General features: G+C 37.5%; 1 protein-coding gene across 1 annotated transcript in view; it reads right to left on the bottom strand.

The window, feature by feature from the left end:
- PAPPA2 (pappalysin 2) overlaps positions 1 to 20,373 on the bottom strand; it is a 386,296-nt gene that overhangs the window by 73,150 nt on the left and 292,773 nt on the right. Inside the window, exons 17-19 of the mRNA XM_044674282.1 lie at positions 8,651 to 8,819; positions 6,481 to 6,613; positions 4,543 to 4,652 (exon numbers count right to left, since the gene is read on the bottom strand). Coding sequence (XP_044530217.1) covers positions 4,543 to 4,652; positions 6,481 to 6,613; positions 8,651 to 8,819 — 412 coding nt within the window. The remainder of the gene's footprint in view (positions 1 to 4,542; positions 4,653 to 6,480; positions 6,614 to 8,650; positions 8,820 to 20,373) is intronic.

Genomic DNA, 20,373 nt, shown 5'->3' with positions numbered 1-20,373 from the left:
AAGAAAGAAAGAAAGAAAGAAAGAAAGAAAGAAAGAAAGAAAGAAAGAAAGGAAGGAAGGAAGGAAGGAAGGAAGGAAGGAAGGAAGGAAGGAAGGAAGGAAGGAAGGAAGAAGAAAGTAAGCACCATAAATTCTTTCTCAGAGGGCAGATGGCATTTTTCTTTATAAGTCTAAATCTATGAGATTGTCTTAGGTCACTGCATTGCTGAAAATATCTAGGTCATTCACACTTGTTCATCAAGAATTATTTCTGTTGCTGTGTATAGTCTTCTTGTTTGACCACTTCACTTGGTATCAGTTCACATAAGTCTTTTCAGATGTTTCCAAAATACTTTGAACATAGCTCAATGCAGATGGTATATAAGTAGAACAAATAAGAGATTGAGTGAAAAGGGAAGTGAGCAGTTTCTGAGGCTTCTCAAAATATTGGGACACCAGACATTGACTGAGCAATCATTAAGGACTCCTATGTGAGGAGGCAAGACCCTTATATATGAATTGTTTGTATGAGGTGTTTAACATCTCCAAGTAAAAACAGACAAGCCCAAAGTGGCAAGACTCAATTGGAAAAACAGAGATAAATTGATCTGGTCTCTAGGGATTGGCCTGACGGAGTTTATAATGAGGAAATAGCCTTTGCTCATAATATATTAATGATATTATTGCAACATTGTGTTAGCTGTGTGACTTTTTGTAAGTCATGCCTATAACAATGGCTTTCTCTTAAATGGAAACTAGATGATTCACTTCAGAAAATTCTAAGAGAAAAGAAACATTAAGGGAATTTTAATCTCAAACTCATTCTCTCTCACCACTCCTAAGATACTTAAGACTTATCCTTTTAATTAAAGGATAATTAACCTGTACCAAAAGCCTTCTGTAGGATTAGAAGCAAATAGGAGCTCAGATAGGAGATGAATACTTGTTAACATGTACTTAAGAAATTCATTTGTTCAAGTCCCTATAGATACTTATTCTAAAATGATGGTGGTGGTGATGATGATGATAATAATAATAATACAGAAAGGAAAAATAATAGAAGAAATAAATATTATTTTATGTTTTTGTTTTCTGTAACTTCCTTGTAGTCAAAAGAACTACTGAGAAGCCTGAGAGCAGATTGGAGAAGGGGAGGTAATCTATTTGTGGCATTTCCAAAGAACAAAGACATTTGAATTAATTATTGATTTATAATAGTGAACTTGCATTTAGGCCATCAATCAATATGGCTTGAGTTAACAAGCAAAGATATCAAAGTAGGAAATACTCAATGGTCATCTCCTAAAATGTTCTCCTCCTTACACTTTAAGTATATTATATCTATTATTAACTACTTCCTTTCAATATAGAAGAGTAAAATAACATAGTAATGCTAATACACACAATTCTGCCAAGCCCCTTTTAGTCTATACTGTAGGAAATAGGTGAATGCTCATATGCTACAGTTTACCTTACATGAAGAAAAATGACATGATCGTAACAATGAAAATGTGAGGAAAAATAAATATGGACAATTGATCATAATAACAAATACTGACAAGCCTATTTCTATTATTCTTTTCCTTCAGATGCTTTCATCATAGGATTCAATTGCTGAGAGCAATGCCAGATATCAACATCCCTCTTTTACAGATGAGGATAGAAAATGAATAGCACTTCTCAAGTAAATGTTAGGCTATAAGAATAATATCTAAAAGTTATAAAACAGAAGCAAGGAATAATACTTTCTCTTATAGATGTGTATATGAGAAATTTGGGGGGAATGGATTAGGAGGAAGAAGTGACAAAAAGAAGACGAAAAGTTATTTCTTAGGTAATTGATAGACTTATCTTCAACAAACTGCTCATCAAAATTCATAATGCATAGTAAGTATAGTTCCTGTATTTTTCATTTGAAAAGCAGATATAACAGAATGGTCACTTATTCTCAGACCCTTGTTTAGTTATGCCCATTAAGAATTCTTGATCCTGGCCTACTAGAAATCTATTCCAATCCAATGCAATAATGAAAGTACCCATAATGATATACTTCACTATGGCATTAGAAATAACTCTTAGTAAAGGAAAAAAGTCTGGGGAGGGAAAGGAGGGAATGAACTCAAATTTATGAGGTTTTCCCTAGATTTTTAACATGAATGGCAGATATTGGTGCTTATGTACTTTCTGTTCTGACATAAATCCCTGAAAGAAGCCTTGTGTGATAATGTGTGTAGATAAAGAGAGTGATCCTAGTCTCTAGCTTTTTTCTTTTCTTTTTTAAATGAATGAAACATGCCTCATCTTCAGTGACTTCATGGAAACAGCCGACCTAACATTTCCTTTACCAACATAACCTAGTAAGGCAACACCCTGCCCTTTCTCTGGCATGTGACTACTTTCAACCTAAGCAAGAATTGTTGTTCAGGTGTTTCAGTCATGTCTGATGTTTCATGACCCCAATTTGGGGTCTTCTTGGCAAAGAAATTGGAGTGGTTTGTAATTTCTTTCTCTAGCTCATTTTATAGATGAAGAACTGAGGCTTACATAGGAATCACATAGCTAGTAAGCATCTGAGGCCAGATTTGCACTCAGGTCTTCCTATCACCAGGCCCAGCACTTACTTTTTCTGTTGTTTTTGTTCTTTCCTCTTTCTGTTTTTTTTTTAAATTATTTCTTCTTCTATCATCCTTCTTTGTTTTCCCTGTGACGTATCTCTTTCTTCTGTCTCTATTCATTGTAATCTCCCTCATTTTTCAATTTTTATCTTCCTACTCTTTATATATCTAACAAGAGCCATACTTGCCTTTCCTTGATCAATCCAAGTATGTATGTTGGCTAAGCAACTGGACATATCAGAGATGATGAACTTGCTCGTCTGTTTCTGGTCATGTGGAGGAATAGGGCTAAAATGACTTAGTGCCTTGGAATGATGGGATTGGCCACAGAGCTGGAAGAACTGATGACTGAATGATCCTTTCCTCTTAACCTATTCCATGACAGTGGGTGAGTAGGGGGGAAGGAGAGATGGCTTTCATTCATCACTCTTTTCCTTTGGCCATCCAAAGAACATCATGGAACTCAAAGCTTTCCAGTAAGAGGCTAATGATTGGCTTATAAACATTCTTATATGACAACCAAGATGGAATATGGAAACCATTATTATAAGGCAGCTAGAATAGGAAGAATCCTCTAAATAAGCCTCTACCTGATTCACCAGCTATCATTTACACATTGTGTTTCTTTTCCTGAGTAAGTGACTAAGACTCAATCTCTATGTAGAAGTGACCAGGCTTGGAAGAAACCTTGCATATTGAAGAGTTTCAGAGGTCCTAGGTCTGTTGGATTAAGCTGACTTATGGCAATGGAAGTTTTCTCAAAGAAAAAGATGACCATTGATAAGAGAAGCCCTCATTTGAGGAAGACAATGTGGAGCCAATATATATAAACTATTTTATGTTCCAACAAGGTTCAACTGTTAATCTTCTAACAGATTGTAACAGTAGTTACATCAAGATACTGAATCTTGTTTTAATCTATTTTCTCAATGTTTGTTGTACCTTAAGTATTTAGTATAAAGTATAAAATATTATAAAATAAAACATTAGAATAAAATATCTGTCCCATATATAATTCCTGTTAACACTGAAAATATTTCTATTTATTATTTATATATTCTGTATATTTTATTATATTTTCATATTACATTTTATATTATATAAATATATAAACTATATTATATATTTATTATTTATTTATGTTATTTTTATCCCTTGGAAGACATGACCCCAAATCCTAAACTATAAGTAATCTCTGTCTAGTTTGCTGGGTTGGGGATTAGTAGGTTGAAGAACATAGGAAAAGATACTACTCTCCTTAGAAATCAAATTTCACCTGCACTGAAAACAATATGATCACATGCTTGGGTCCAAGGCAATGGGGCTTTTTAGAGAGAGGGAGTAGCCACAAGGCTACAACCCCAGGAGGCTAACAGTGTTTCCTTAATGATACATATCAATTTATTTTTCTTTTGTATTTAGAAAGCCTTCTACCTCTTCTCTTTTCTGTTATCTTCAACTTAAAAGATGGAAGAAACTGAGCCATCAAGTCCAACCTTTTCATTTTATAGATGAAGTGACTTTTCTAGGGTTGCCCAGATACTAAGTATCTAAGGCAGAATTCAAACTCAAGTCTTCCCTATTGCAAGTCTTCTATCCATTGCACTTTCTATTGTCCTCAATAAGAACTAAAACCTTCCACATAAAGGTCATCACTGCTCATTATTTTATTTCAAAATCTCTGAAGATCTCTCAGGTTCACCCAAGAGATCTTTTAAAATTCTGCAGGCTTTTGATAATACATGTGTGGACCAGATTAAATTGCTTACCATCTCTGAGTGCAAGGAGGAAAGGAGATTGTTTGGATCTTATAATTTTGGAAAACATAAGTTGAAAATTATTACATGTGTAATTGGGAAAATAAAATATCTTTTAATTTTTTTAATTCTACATGCTTTGAAAGTATTTGGCATGTTCATTCCTAAATCATAACAAAAACTCTGCTTACCTGGATCTTGGTTGGTTCCATCCAATGTTCCATGGTGTCAGTAGTGATGTTTTCAGGCAGCATAACTGGATCACTGGGGGGGATTATACAGGATGGTGTACACACGGCACCTGGAGGAAAAGTTATGCACAATACACTATCAGGTAATTCACACTAGGACCTAAAAGTTTCTTTATTCTCACTCCTGTTTTTCATCTTGGAAGCAATGACTTCTAGTTTTGCAAGAACACTTCCAAGTCAAAATTTAGAGAAATATATATTTAATACATATTTCAAACCTGTAGGCCACCACATTCTCACACTCACAAAAACTCCCAGAGATCAAAAGCACCATTCATTTTATTTTCATCTAGCAGCTGCTGCCTTTGAATTCCACTGGTTGGAACAAAGTTAGTGACCCAGAGATCTGGCATCATAAGAAAGGTGAATAATACCACGGAAGCCTCCTGTTGCATAGAATAGCTTTTTGGCAGTAACCAAGAAACCTGTGAGCTTTAAGAAGCAAGATGGAGAGAGGACATGTGAAAGGGGATGACTCCAAGAAAGAAATGAGGACCTCAAAATGAGTTAGACTCAAAAAAAGGAAAATTCAAGGCTACTTGCTAATGCCTGATTTCCAGTACTTTTATTTTTTATTAATTTAACTTTAGTTTTTTCCATATTACATATAATACAATTTTTAATAATTATTTTCTGACATTTTACAATTCATGTTCTCCCACCCCTCCATCCTCTCTAAGATGTCAAGTAATATGAGGTAGGTTGTATCCATTTCTTTTCTAAAATTCTATCCAATGATAAATCAAATCCTTTGAGAGTTGTCCTTTCTTCTGTGCATAGGGACTTATAGTCTCACATGATTCTAGATCCACATTTTCAAATTACTCAACCCAAAAGAGCCGCATGGCTACTATATACTCTCCTGGAATTGAATCAGTATAATATTTTTGTAAATAACTTAAGAGACTTTAAGAATTTGTAGGCTACAGGTATAAGAGAGCCATTGTGAGTGGCCTGAGAACTGCGGTCTGATTATCATTGTTCTAAAATTATCATTAGACAATGTCCCTTCTTTTGCAGCATTCCTATCCACATAGCCATCCGCCATCATGGGGAAGAGACTAACTTGAAAGTTATGGCCCCAAAGCCAGAAGACCCTGAAATACTTTCAATAAACCAGAGCTTAGAAAGTACCTTGAACATATAAGGTGCTAAATTAATACTAAGTCAGAATCTCTGCCCAGCCTAATGGTTTAGTACAGAATAGAATGGTTTATAAAGATTGTCTCTTGGCCTAGTAGAATCTCAATGTGTTTCCCACAGACTTTGTCCCTTTGCTAAAGGGTCCAGTTGCAGCCAACATGTTGCTGACTCAAGGCCATCTGGGTTTTCCAACATCTCTATAAATCAGACTTGGCTGAACAGAACTTTAATTGCAATGACTTGAATAAGAGGTTGCCCACAGGCTCCAACTCTCAATTTCCTGGAGAGAAAGACAGCCGAAGAGTAGCATAAGAGTTGTTTTATCAGAGTCCCTCCAAGAACTCTCTGCTCCAGTAACCATGGCAGAAAGCATGGAGGAACACTGCTAATAGGCATTATCAGTTGTGTTTGCTTTCTCTTGTCATTGGAAACACAAATCGTTACTCAGAAGCCACTCTCAGCCACGTGGCTCGAGTTTGGTAACATGACCAGACATGATGCAAAATTCCAAGGAGCCCAATCAACTTTATGTGTGTGCAGACGAATAAAAAGAAAACAATTTCATCATAAATTTCTTTTTTACTGAAGCGGCTAAGAATCATCATGCCTTTCAATCAAATCCTTGGGGAAAGCAGCTGATTTTATCCCAGACTCAGCCAGCCCTAATAAAAGATTATAAAAACAACTTTTATTATGATTTTTAAGGCAGAATCCAGCATCTCTTCCCATCCTTACCAATTCCATATCCCTGTTCACACTTGTATTCCACTAAATTGAGCTCTGGAGGTGGTGGACATTCTCCCTGAAGGTTATCACATAACTTAAACTCTTCTGTCCATAACCCTTCTTTAGTGCAAGTTATGGGCATCTGGAATGCAAAAATATACCAAAGATTTGTGTTATTAAAAACTCTTCACACGCACACAAATTCAAATTTTAACTTGTTAAATTCATTGGGAATGAGGAAAGGAGTGGACAGATTAAGTGGTTGCAAATAAGTTGGACAAAGTATCAATTCATCTGACTATTTATAAAAACTGAGATAAATCTTTATCTTTCCTATGTGAAAGGCATAGGTGCAAGCCCATTTTTACCTTGAAATTTAATTATAATTGTCTGCTTCTTTTGAATAGGGATATGGGAACATTCATGTTTTCACGCATAGTAAACTCTTATTAAATACATTATTTATTCATTCATCACAAAGCTGTCATAGGTAAAGAGAGTGACTCCTGCTCTTATTTATTCATTCATTTTCTTGACACGTAATTATCAAGTTTCTATCAAGTTTGAGACATTGTGAGAGACTCTAGGATTATAAAACCAAAAAGAACTATTTCCTGCCCTTCAGGATCTTATATGCTACTGAGGGAAATTTAGTGCAAAGATAAATTAATAAACAAATAAATAAAATATAGAGTAATGAGGAGGGAGACACTAAGGATTTCCTTGGTGTTGGTCCATCTACATTAACCTGATCTCCCCTGTGACCAATAGCACACATCTGCAAAACTGGCTCATTGGCTTAGACCATGAAGTCTACTCCTTGCCATTTTTCTGCTCTTTCATCTTAAAATGAATCTCTCATCTCTCCCTGCTTGCATAGTCTCACACATAGCATGACCCCTAATCTGGCCAACTCTATCTCCTCCTTTTTTATCCTGATAAATGTTGGCTAGGTCACTCTTCCTGGCTGCTACCCCTACAGGATCAACAACTGGATGGAGAACAGGGATCTCTCAGCCCTGAAAGAGGCAGCATTTCAGAATTGCACCTAGCACCAGCTACCTCACTCACTCTCTCAACCTGGCAGCCCTAAATGGGATATTTCTGCCTTACTGGTCTCTGGTAACCTGGCACATTCTCTTCATTTGTATTCTGTGGGGTTCACTCTGAAGAGACGGAGAGCTCTGGGTACTGAGAGCGGGGAGGATCTGGACCAGGAAAGAAGTAGCGGTTTTTACTTTTCCCAACTAGCCCACATAGTCCCCCTCCCACCTAAGTGTTCAGTACTTGAAGAGTTTCTAAAATAAAACTGACTTCAACCATGCAGGCATGATAAGACTGTGGTTTTTGCTTTCTGGATCTTTGGGCCAAATTGTTGGGAGGCAAACAGTCAGACCACACTTTTAGCTCTGCTGTGGGAATTGTTTGCTTGATTATTCAGATTTATTTTATGCAGAAAAATACATAAAATATATACATGAATAGATGTGCATTTGTATATGCATATACATGCACGTGTATATGTTTATATACACAAACATATATACAGATATATACATAGAGCAAATAGGTGGCAGTGGATAGAGTGCTGGGTCTGATGTTAGAAAGAATTCTCTTCCTAAGTTCAAATCTGACCTCAGACACTTATCAGCTGAGTGACCTTGGGCAAGTCACTTAACCCTGTTTGCCTCAGTTTCCTCATCTATAAAATAAACTGGAGAAGAAAATGGCAAAGCAGTCCAGATCTTTGCTAAGAAAACCCTTGAATGGGATCATGAAGAGTCAGACACAACTGGAAAAAGGCTGCAATAGCACACAGATACTACATGTGTATGCATATAAATATATGAGGTCCTTAGTCATGCAGGGTAAGTCTTCATGATATTTCAGATAGAAGCACCACCACCACCCCAACTCCTTTTGTTGCCATCCATTTAAAATAGATGCCAAATGAACCAAAGGCAAGTCATTTGCCTCTGAACAGAGGTTATCACAAAAATGACAATTTCTACTTTGGTTTGTCTCTGAAAAGTTGACACATAGTTTTAGTTTAGAAAACCATTTCCCAAAAGTGACACATTCTGCCAATCATCCAGAGAACTTCTCCTCCATATTTTCATTGCCCAAAATGGTTTGGACATGGCCTTACCCTAAACAAAATCCAAATGGTTTTCCTTACCCTTTGACTGACCAGGTTACAGTTGAGCACGCACTGGCTACCAAGCTTGAAGCCATTGGTACAGGCATACATGCCTTCAAAGACAGGAGATGGGGATTCACATACTACTGGAATGCAGCTACCTTGCTCCCAATTTCCACTTTCCAGGCATTGGATCTTCAGAAGCTTGCTGGAAAGACACAAAACAACACCCACCATCACAATGTTGCTGAAGCATCCTTTGGAAAGATTCTACTTACTAACATGACGACAACAAACTCAGGGCAAGTGGAACCTCAAAATCATGGTGTATTAGCAAATAGGTGATAAACTCAAAGATCTTATTACCTGAAATTTCCCTGAATTTTGTTTCAACCAAAAGCTACCATAGTAATCCATTGACTATGAGAATAATGATGACGATATCCCAGTAAAAATGCAAGCTTATTGAAAGCAGAGATCTTTTTTTTATCATTTTTAAATTATACTTCCTTGCACAATATCATATAATTGTTGCTTAATAAATGCCATTGAATTTGTTGATTGATGAGACAACCTGGTATAGTAGATGAAACAGTTCATTTGGAATTCTTCCACCTGGGTTCAAATCCTGGCTCAGTCAGTAAGTTGCTTAAACTCTCTGAGCATGTTCCCTCATCTGACCTTGAAGAAATTTGGATCAGATGATATTTAATGATTTATTTGACATGAAAAATATTTTGCATAACTGTGCTTCTATAGTCAAAATACAGGGATCCCTTTTCATTCTGTGCTTCCTTTTTTCCTTCCTTCCTTCCTTCTTGCCTGCCTGCCTGCTTTCTCAGGTGATACAAGGAAGTTAGAGGCAGAAAAAATGAATGTTTGGAATATTTGATCACTGGGAAAAACAATTTTTAAATACACCAATTGGCACTTTTCTAATGTGTAAAATTTCTTTTATTGTAATTTCTCACCACCCTATAAGTATTTTTTAAAAGCTTAAAATTGAACAACTATCTTATCAAAAGAAGGCTAGCAGACCACTTCAGTAATTCCTGTTCTGCCACCACTAACAGGAATCAGATGATCCAATGATGCATTGATTGAATTTGCATAGAACAAAGTGACAACAATCATCTAGGTTTAGAGATCTGGAAATATATATATGCATGTATACCTATATAATTCTATTTACATATGCAATTGTATATATAGAGAGATGTACATATCTATACACCATCTCTGTCTGTCTGTCTGTCTTTCTCCCCATCTTTAAGCTAGGAATCTATTTGAGGATCCTAAGAAGCCACAGAAGTGTTTTCTAGTCCAATTTTGCAGCCTAGGTTCTCAAAGTTGGTTTATACTCATTTTGTTTATAACTGAGCTTTGTTCCTTCTTTAACCATTTCCTACTCAGAATACTCTTCTCATACTCTGAGTGGATTCTGTCCCATCATTTCCAAATTCACATCAGTTTTCTGTAGGAAGTATACACTCTCATTGCTGGTGACAGAAGCTCAGAACCTGGAAAAATTTCTGCTAGATCAGTATGGTTAGAAAGGAATACCTTTCTTGGTCAAGAATACTCTCTTGACTTCATAAGGTGCTATTATCTGAATGGATTTGAATCCTATAATCATGAAGCAGTAGGTTTCTCAGTAGATAGACTTTGACCTTGGACCTGGAGTCATACCTGAGTTCAAGATCTCAGACATTTACTAACTGTGCAGTCCTGAGAAAGTCACTTAACCACTGACCCACTGAAAGCTTCCAGGATTTACTCAACCTTTACATGAGAGAGCAATTTCTATCTCCTGCATGAACTACTTACTCATAATAATCGTTCACATTTTAAGGCATTTTATAATTTCCAAAGTTCTTTCCCCACCACAAACCTATGAGAAGGAAAATGAAGTATTACTGTCCTCATTTTATGGATGAGGATACTTAAGTCAATCAATCAATCTTCAGTCAACAAGTATTTATTGACAATGCACCAAACATTGGTGGTAAGACTGCAACGACAAAAATGAAAGTGTCTGTCTTCAAAGGTCAATTGGAGAAAGCAAGATGTAGATAAATAAGGCTGTGCACAATAAATTGGAACTATTTTTTTGAAAGGGGAACTCAGTTGCATCTGGGGAGATCAAGAAAAGCTTCATGTACAAGCTGTTACTTGAGCAGAGTTTTCAAGGTAGCCTGAGATTTCAAAAGGCAGCTGTAAGGCAGTTCATTTAAGGATGAATGAGTAAGTCTGTGTAGAGATGAAAGATAGACTATAGTTGGTCAGAACATTATGAAAATCACTTTGGCTAAACTATGGAATAGGGGAAGGAGAATTAGAAATATTAAGATTCTCAAGGAACATTGGACCAGGTGATGAAAGGCATTAAAACTGAAACAGAGAAGTTTCTCTTTGATCCTAGAGGCAATAGGGAGCTTTTTTTGGAATTTGATAAGCAGGGGAGTAACATACTTATTAACCCATTTTAGGAAAATCAATTTGGATTAGATGGGAAGAAACTTGGGGCAGAAAGATAAATTAGAAGGTGATAGCCAAGGTGATAGGGGATAAAGGCCAAAATTAGGGTAGTGGCCATGTGACTAGAGGAAGAGGATAGATATGAGGAATATTGGGGAGATAATGATAAGTTTTGGCCACTGACTGGACACATAGAATGAGGAGTGGGAAACCAAAAGGATAGTGGTACTCTTAAATGTAAGAGGGACATTTGGAATCAATTAGATTCAAGGAAAAAGATAATGGATCTCTTTTGGACATTCCATTTTAAATATCCAATGGGTACTCAGGAGAAAGATGTAGCTCATTACATAAATTTGGGGATCGTTTGCACAGAGATGATAACTAAACTGATGGGAGCCAAAGAGATTGATAAGCAAGAGACAACAAAAGAAGACTGGGGATAGAACCTTGGACCATGCCCACAATGCTCTTCTAATATCAACTGGTTCTTCACCACAAAGAAGGGAACAGGCATTTATATAGTGTCTACTAAAGTGCCAAGCATATTACAAAGTGTTTTTTTTTTACAAATATTATCTTATTTGACCATCACTACTCTCTGAGGTAAATACTATTATTATTTTCAGGAGAAAACAAGTCAACAAAGGTTAAGTGACTACAGCTGGTAAGTACCTGAGGCTGGATTTGAACTCATTTTTTTTCTGACTCCATAACAAGCAATATTTTTACCTCTTCTTAATAAAGTTTCAATCCCTTTCCCTAAAGAGACTGATTCTCAACTCTTCTCCTTTCAGGAAGTCTCCCACATTATTCTGTACCACTCCTTCCATATGAGGTATATGCCTCTTCATACTTTATTGAGAACAGAGAGACCATTCACGGAGCACCTTTGCCCATTCTATGTTTCTCAAAGCCCCCTGAAGTCATTCTCATTCTCTTTCTCTCTTTATTACAATATCGATGAAGAAGCTACCCTTCTCTTTGCCTAGGTCAACTCTTTCAATTGTGATCTTGGTTCCCTTCTGCACCAGCCTAATATTTTGCTCACTAGAGGAAGGATCCTTAAGCTTTTTATGTCAGGATCCGTGAAGTCCATGGGCCCCCTTTTGCAATATTTTTAAATAAACAATACATAAAAGGATTACAAAGGAATTCAATTATATTGAAATATTTTACACATATGTGCTATGTAATTTATCTTTTTATTCACTTTCACTTATGTGTTTATTTATGTATTCTTTCTTTCATTCATTTGTTTGTAGTTCATGAATCTCAGGTTAAGAACCCTTGTCTTTGAGGAGGGTTTGGCAAACTCCTTCAGATTAAGCATCTTGCTTTTGTATGACCTTTTAAGCTTAAAAATTGTTTGTTTTTAAGACCTTACATTCTATCTTAGTATCAATTTAAAGACAGAATAGCAGCAAGGACTAGGCAACTGGAGTCAAATGTCTTGCCCAGAGTCACACAATTAGGAAATGTCTGAGGTCATATTTGAACCCAGATCCTCCCAACTCCAGCCTGGTGGTCTATCCACTGGGTTTTCTAGCAGCCCAACTAAAAAGATTTTTTTTTTATCTTTTAAAATAAAGAATATAAAAAATCTTCCTTAGTTCAAGCAGAATTTGTACATTGGGGCACAGCCTGCAGACGACTGCCCTAAATGAGTAATTTTTTAAGAGCACAGAGAATTTTTCAAGAGCATAATCTTACCTAAGGTCACACAGCTAAGTATCCAAGTTATGAATTAAATTGTCTCCTGATTTCTCTCCACTGTATCACACGCTCTTTTTCATTTTATATTCCCAACATCCCATTGAGGTGAGGACAGTATAAAATCTCATTTTGATGACAGAAGAACTTAAATAAGTGACTTATGCAAGGCCACACAGCAAGGAACTAGCTGGCTAAGGCCTTGAAGAGGAATCCAAGTCTTTGGAATCTCAGAGTAACACCTCATCCATTAGTCCTTGCTGCTTCCTTACACTCATAGAAATAAACTGTATGGTGAAGAAATCTGGAGCAATACCGTTCCTCCAATCTTGAGGGCCAAGGAACTAGCTGCCTAAAACAGGCAAAACAGGACTACAGCTTCGGCCAGAAAACTGACTATCAAAGTGACATCGAGGGGAACTGGAGGAGGATAGGTAATTATTTTCTTTTTAGCATCTCCAAATAAATGAGCACTGCCTCCAAAGCAGAAGGTGCAGTTTCCTGCTGCCAGCCCTTGCTATGTTAACCTAGGGGCTAAAAATACAACTATTCCCTTTTACATCTTTGCCAGAAATAAAGTTCTTGTAGTCAAAACTCTGCTGAAAATTTGTTTGCTGAAGGTTGAAGGAGATGGGAGCTTACTGAAAACAGTTCTTCCCTCTTCCCATCACTATTTCAGGGCTGGCAAAAGAGGAAAGTGCATTTTTGGTTGGACCAAAGAATAGGTGGGACCTTCAAGAGTCACCCAGAACAATAATATAGTCCTGGGTGTATTTCTTTGAATGGGGAGTACATCAGAGGTTACCAATGATTAAGCTTCCATCTTGGCTAATTTCAGAACTAATTTCTTCAAAAAATAAAGTTATAAGTAAGCAACCTTCCCTTTCTTACTACTTTTGTTTCAAGAGTCTCCAAGTGCTTTCATTAAAAATGCTTGTTATATCCCCCAAAGGGAGAGCTAGAGATGAGAACTAGTTTGTTGATTCATTTTAGAAATGAAGAAACTAAGCAAGTGAATTTATCATTCAGTGAATTTCCTCAAGATCTTACACCTGGTCAGTGATTGGGCTAGAATTAAAAATTAGAACTCTGACCTCCTAGGCTCAGACTTTTTTCATTCAATATGAAATGCGGTTCTCTAGGACTATCTTACCAAAGTGACTTGCTCTGGCTTCCTAGTCAAGTCAAACCAAGAAGCATGCAGATAGAAAGACAGACAGACAGACAGACAGACAGACAGATAGATAGATAGATAGATAGATAGATAGATAGATAGATAGACAGACAGACATAGATAGACACAAATAAAAATATTATTATATAATACATATAACATTATTATATAATGTAATTTTATAATATATAATACATGGGATATTATTATGTAACATATATAATACCTACATAATAATAATATAGTATAGCAGTGGTTCCCAAACTTTTTTGGTCTACCGCCCCCTTTCCAGAAAAAATATTACTTAGCTCCCTGGAAATTAATTTGTTTTAATTTTAATATCAATTAATAGGAAAGATAAATGCACCTGTGGCCATCACTGCCCCCTGGATTGCTGCAGCACCCACCAGGGGGCAGTGGCACCCACTTTGGGAATCACTGTATTATAGTATAATATACACTATTATATAATATATTATCTTTTTATATAATGTTGCATATGTATTATTGTTACTAGTAAGTGCTTCCTATGTTCCAGATAAAGTTAAGGCCTAATTAGGTATAAAGTTTAGACCTATCCCTACCACAGTGGCCTAAGCTTTTTACCTAAATGCCTGATTCCTAGGGCCAAAAAGTGCTATCTAACTTTTCCAGATTTCTAGACCTGTTAGCTTTATTTTAAGTGGACCCTATAGATGTAAACACTCTATAATTTAGCATGATGTAAAAAAGACATGGCTTTTTTTAGGGGTGAGGAACATCACCCATAGGAATTAAGTGGGAAAAGTTATAAAACAAGACAGTGTGGTAGAGTGGAGTGTGTATTGACTCTAGAGTCAGTGTACATGGATTCAAAACCTTTTATTAACTCCCCATGTGACTTCCAAAAGAAGTCATTTAATCTCTCTGGACCTCATTTTCCTTGCATGCCAAATGAGAAGGCTGGACTAGGCAACCTATGATTGCTTGATCCCATGATATTGAAATAGTCATGCTTTGAAACACATTGAAAATACAGTGATTTTCCTCTCTAAGCCCATATATCCAGGGCAAATTCCCTAGTCTAATGAATAGAATTGTGCCAGAAAATACTAGATTATGTACTATTATACATTATATATATGGACTATTATGTATTATATATTATGTATGTACTACCATATCATATATTATAATATCTATTATTATGATTATTTTCATTATTATTAATTGTATGATGAGTACTATCATATTCATTCTGTGTAGTGGTTAGGACTATAACTTACAGCACAGAAATGTTAGATAGAACCCTTTTGCCCCAGTGATCAAGAGTTTAGGTAAAAATTTAGAGCCATAACCAGATTTTTTTCCCCTCAGTGAAAAGAGTTGAACATGGATGAAAATAGGTGGAGGCTTAGAGAATAGTCTTTCAGCCAGCAGCAATCATACCAATCTATAGGGATACAAAGAACAGAAAAAAAAGATCTGAGAACAGGTACATTTTGAGTCAGAAGAAGGGATGGAAGAGGGATGGAAGTGATAAATGGAATCAGGAGAAGGGCGCCATAGTAACAAAACCAGAGGGATCAGCTGTGCCAGACTAGGCAAAGAACCTCAGGGTCCTTGATTAAACCATGGTAATTGTATCTTTACAGCCCTGGGCTTTTAGGCCAAAGAATGAGGAAAGTCCAGTGAGTGCTGCTGGAGAATGAATGACCACTCTGAAAATACTAAGATTGAACAAAGGTGAGTGTGATGAAGGAAGCTAAAAGAAAAGACATCATGAATGAAGAGAAAGAAAAAAGAAAAGAAAAGACTCTGCAGATCCTCTAAGAATATTGACAAGGTCACGGAATAATTCCAATGACCCTTTGAAGATATGTTTAGTTTTTACCTTTCCAGATAGCTATAGAAATAAACCAAGACTTTTTTCTACAAAAGTTTCTACCAAAAAAAACCCAAAAAACAAAAACTACAAATGGATTTCTCTCCAGTCTATTGCATTTTCCTGTTCTTTATCTATAGTCATGATCCTGTAAATTCTAGGATCTTGACAAGGTTACACTCCAAACTCCCTGAACCATTTGGAGATTGAGAATTGAGAAGTCAAAGGCACAAAGGGGATTACTGCAAGGTTTAAGTTCTCATTGGCACTTGGAAGCAGAAAACAGCTGGTCAGGAGGAATCATACAACACAAATGCATTTATCCACCTGGGAATTAACCTAACTGACCACTGTATGTCACTGTTGCTCTTTCAAAAAGCATATTTAAGCCCCCTTCCCTCACAGCCCCAAAATGATAATATGGAAATTCTCCTATGAGCTATCAGAAATGTTGGGAAGCCCAGAAAAGAGGGAAAAAGCTTGACTATTTGTCCAGGTACACCCTACAGTTCCAGAGACCCCAGTGAATATTCACTTGCTCTGATGTGATCTGGACAGACCCAATTGCTGCTCCCTCTGACCAGCTGTCCTAGATGAATGTCAGAAATAAATGTGGCCCAAAGCAAGAGAATTTCTTGAAAATCTTGGCTCATCCCCAGCTGTATGGCAGGGGGCATATTTGAGAGATGTTGCAAAGGTGGAGTCAACAGGTCTTGCCAACCCATTGGCTATGGGGGAAGTGAGAGATAGTGAGGAATCCAGTGTCACTCCAAAGTGATGTCCTGGCTTCCTTTCTTCAACTTAAGAGACTAAGCTGACCTCCTTCTTGAGGCATGGAAGGCCTCTGTAATTAAAGGCAGGCCAGTGTTTAGCACTTCTTGGCTATTTCTCTCTTTTTCATTCTCCCTTACACACACACATACACACATACACACACGTGCATTCACACACACACACACAGGGTTAGATATTGGCCTTCCACAAACATTCTCCTATATCCCAGAAGATAATTTAATACTTCAGATTTTTGTCTAAGCCAGAATTCCCTGTTAGACAGTAACAAATAGGTTTGTCCTAACCTGACCCTGATGCCAGAAAGAATAGAGACAAGGAGACATCAAAATATTTGCTCACCAACCTGGGGGATCAGCTAGCCAGAAGCACAAGACAAAGCAATTTGAAAAAAAAGAGAAAAGAGGGAAATTTTCAAGGGAGGGGGCAAAAAAAACCAAAAACCCAGCATCCTTGCATTGAGTTAAACTTCACTGTGTAACACACAAGCTTTTGCTCCTCTCAGAACCTCAAGAATGATATTTATTTAGGATTAATAGAAGAATCAGGAGCCAAAATAAAATTCAAAAGGGGAAAAATGTTTAAAAATAAGATACTTAATAGCCAGGGTTTGAAGGCCACGGGGAAGACTTATGAGGTCGACAAGAATTGTGTTTGATGTGAAGGCATGAATGCCAATCTCTCAAGCTCTCTGAAGCAGGCAGCGGGAAGCTGGCCCGCACCCAGGTGCGTATTTGAGTGGCCAAGGCTTGGAGCAGAAGATCAGTTGCTCGGGTGCCAAGAGAGACTGTAATAAATTAGCCTAAAGCTCACATTATCTGACAATGGCAGGAGAGTTGAGGATTCCAAGGCTAAACTATGAGCATATTTTCTGCAAATGACAATAAAGCAAGACCAGCGGAGGGAGGGAGGGAAGAGAGACTCTGCATCTTCTCCCTGCACAGATACCCATACGAGCACATATGGATCCCTCTGCATGCCACATTCAGTATCTATAATTACATTTGTAAAAGTCCAGAAACAGGATACATCGAAATGAGTTCAAACCTACATATTAATAATCCAGTTTGAGTTTAATAGCTAAGCCTTTTCAATCAATCAATAAACATTTATTAGGTGCTGGGGGTTCAAAAATTGATGTCAAATGGTTCCTGCCTCAGAGCCCCTAATAGTCTCACTCAGCGAGACAAGATGTACATATAGGGATTAAAAATTGGGATTGATCCTGTGATTTCATCAGTTTAGGGAAATCCCAGATGAGGAAAAGCCCTCTACCAATGCAGGCAAGCACCTTCCTTATAATGCATGGTTTTAGAGAGTTGCTCAGAGCACTGAGAACTTAAATGACTTCTTGTCTTAAGAACTTAAAAGCCACTATATATCTACTACATATCATAGACAGGACATGTAACTGGGTCTTCCTAGCCTTCTAGCCACTATACCAGTCAGTCAATCAATAAGCATTTATTAAAAGACTGAAGAGGCAAAAAAGGTGGTCCCTGCCCTTAAGGAACTCATGACCTAATGGAGGAGATACAAGGCAAACACAAATGTATAAACCAGTCATGTACAGAATTAATAAGAAATAATTAACATAGGGAAGGCACTAAAATTCAGAGGGTTCCCAGAGAAGGGAGGACTTTAGTTGGGACTTGAAGCTGGGGGGCAGAGATGAGGAGGCATGAGGAACACAAGAGCGAATACCTGGAGTATCTTCTTCCTGGAACAACCAGGAGGCTGGTGTCACTAGATTAGAGACCTTGGTGGGGAATGAGGTACAAGAATACTGGAAAGGGAGGATAAAGGCAGGTTGTGAAGGCTTTGAATCCCAAACAGAGCATTTTTGTATTTGATCTTGGAGGCAACTGGGAACCACTAGGGTTTATTGAATAGGAAGAAGACACAACTGAATTTTCACTTAAGGAAAATCCCTTTGGTGATTGAATGAAGGATGGAGTGGAGTGAGGAGAGATTTGTGGTAGGTGGAACCACCAGCAGCCTACTGCAATAGTTCAAGCCTGAAGTAATGAGGTTCTATACAATGGTGGTACCAGAGAAGATGACTCATTCAAAAGGTATCACAAAGGCAAAATCATCATATCTTAGCAACAAATTGGACTAGGAGAGATAGTGAAGAGTCAAAGATGACCACTAGATCCCAACCCTGGGGAACTGGGAGGATGATGGATGGAAGGGGCTGTTTAAAGGGGGAAATAACAAAATCAGTTTTGGACATGTTGAGCTTAAGAAATGAATCAGACATTTGGTACATTTGGTTCAAAATGTCTGAAAGGCAGTTGGAGGTACAAGATTAGAAGTTAGAAGAGATGCTGGGAAAGGATTGGTGGATTTGAGAATACTTAGCATAGAGATGGTAATTATACCCATGGGAGCTGAGATCATCAAGTGAAGTATTGTAGAAGGAGAACAGAAGAAGGCCCAGTACAGAATCCTCCAAGGCAGCTAGAGTTAAGAGAGAGTGATCTGGATGAATATCCAGCAAAGAAGAGAAGAGGGGTCTAATAGGAGGAGAACCAGGAGAAAAGCAGGTCCCAAAAACCCAGAGAAAAGAATCTTAAGGAAGAGAGAATGCTCAGCAGTGTCAAAAACTACAAAGAGGTCAAGAAGAAGGAGGATTGAGAAAAGGCCATTTAATTTTGGCAACTAAGAGATCACCGGTAGCTTTGGAGAGAGTAGTTTCAGTGAAATAATTCGGTTAGAAGTCACACTGTAAAAGGTAAAAAGAGAATTGGAGGAAAGTGTGGGCAGCTTATTATACTTTTTTTTACAGAGAGATTATCCAAAAAAGGAAGAAGAGATATAAGACAATAGTTAGAAAGTATGGAAAGATCAAGTTGTTGGGTTGTTGTTTTTTTCTGGATGAGGGAGATATGAGTATCTTAGTAGACTGTAGGAAAAGAGCCAGTAAATAGAGATTGAAAATAAATGACAGAGTGGGAAAATGGAAGGGAAGGGAAGGGAAGGGAAGGGAAGGGAAGGGAAGGGAAGGGAAGGGAAGGGAAGGGAAGGGAAGGGAAGTGGAACTGTTTATTTCTGTCTTATAGGCTTGCACTAAAGTTTGAGAAGAGTGAAGCAGCCTCAAAATCTACGTAATATTGTTTGGTGCATGCCCCCATCCTCTCACTCCCAGACTAGCTTGTCCTCATTTGCCCACTGCTTATTTTCTGAAGTATTTCCAACTCTATCCTGCTGACTATTTCATTTCCATCTCTTTTCCCCCACATCCACCTTTCTTCCTCTTTCATGGTCTACTTGAATCCACTGTAGCCCTTGAACCACTTGGCTAGAAGAAGGTAGAACTACAAGGAACAGATAGTTGGGGTCTGAGTTGGAAAGGGGAAGAGAAGTATTAGGTTGTTGTTGTTTTTTTATTAATGAACTATGTTTTTGATGTGTGTGTGTCTGTCTGTTTTATAGGCAAGTAAAATGTATTTTTTTGCTTCTGGTGGCTGCTCCTGGGCAACTCCCACCTTGAATACCAGCTCTAGTCTGCCAGCTTCAATGTTGTTTTTCTGAGGCACAGTCAAGGGAAACCAGGTACTGAAAAGAATGTAGTGAATATAGCTCTGGCCAAACAGGCAAAAAGCTGGAGGAGTACTCCCTATTATACACTAGCTAAAGAGATCTTGAAGGCTCTGACCAGTGTGAAAGTATCTTGAATTGAATGTAGTGTCCTGATATCTAGGATCAAATATAAAATCCCCCGCTTGACATTGAAAG

This window comes from Gracilinanus agilis, chromosome 4 (genome assembly GCF_016433145.1).
Source record: "Gracilinanus agilis isolate LMUSP501 chromosome 4, AgileGrace, whole genome shotgun sequence".
In the NCBI taxonomy this organism is placed as follows: Eukaryota; Metazoa; Chordata; class Mammalia; order Didelphimorphia; family Didelphidae; genus Gracilinanus; species Gracilinanus agilis.
The sequence above is the reverse complement of the archived record's forward strand: the minus strand, read 5'-3'. Positions and strand labels throughout refer to the sequence as shown.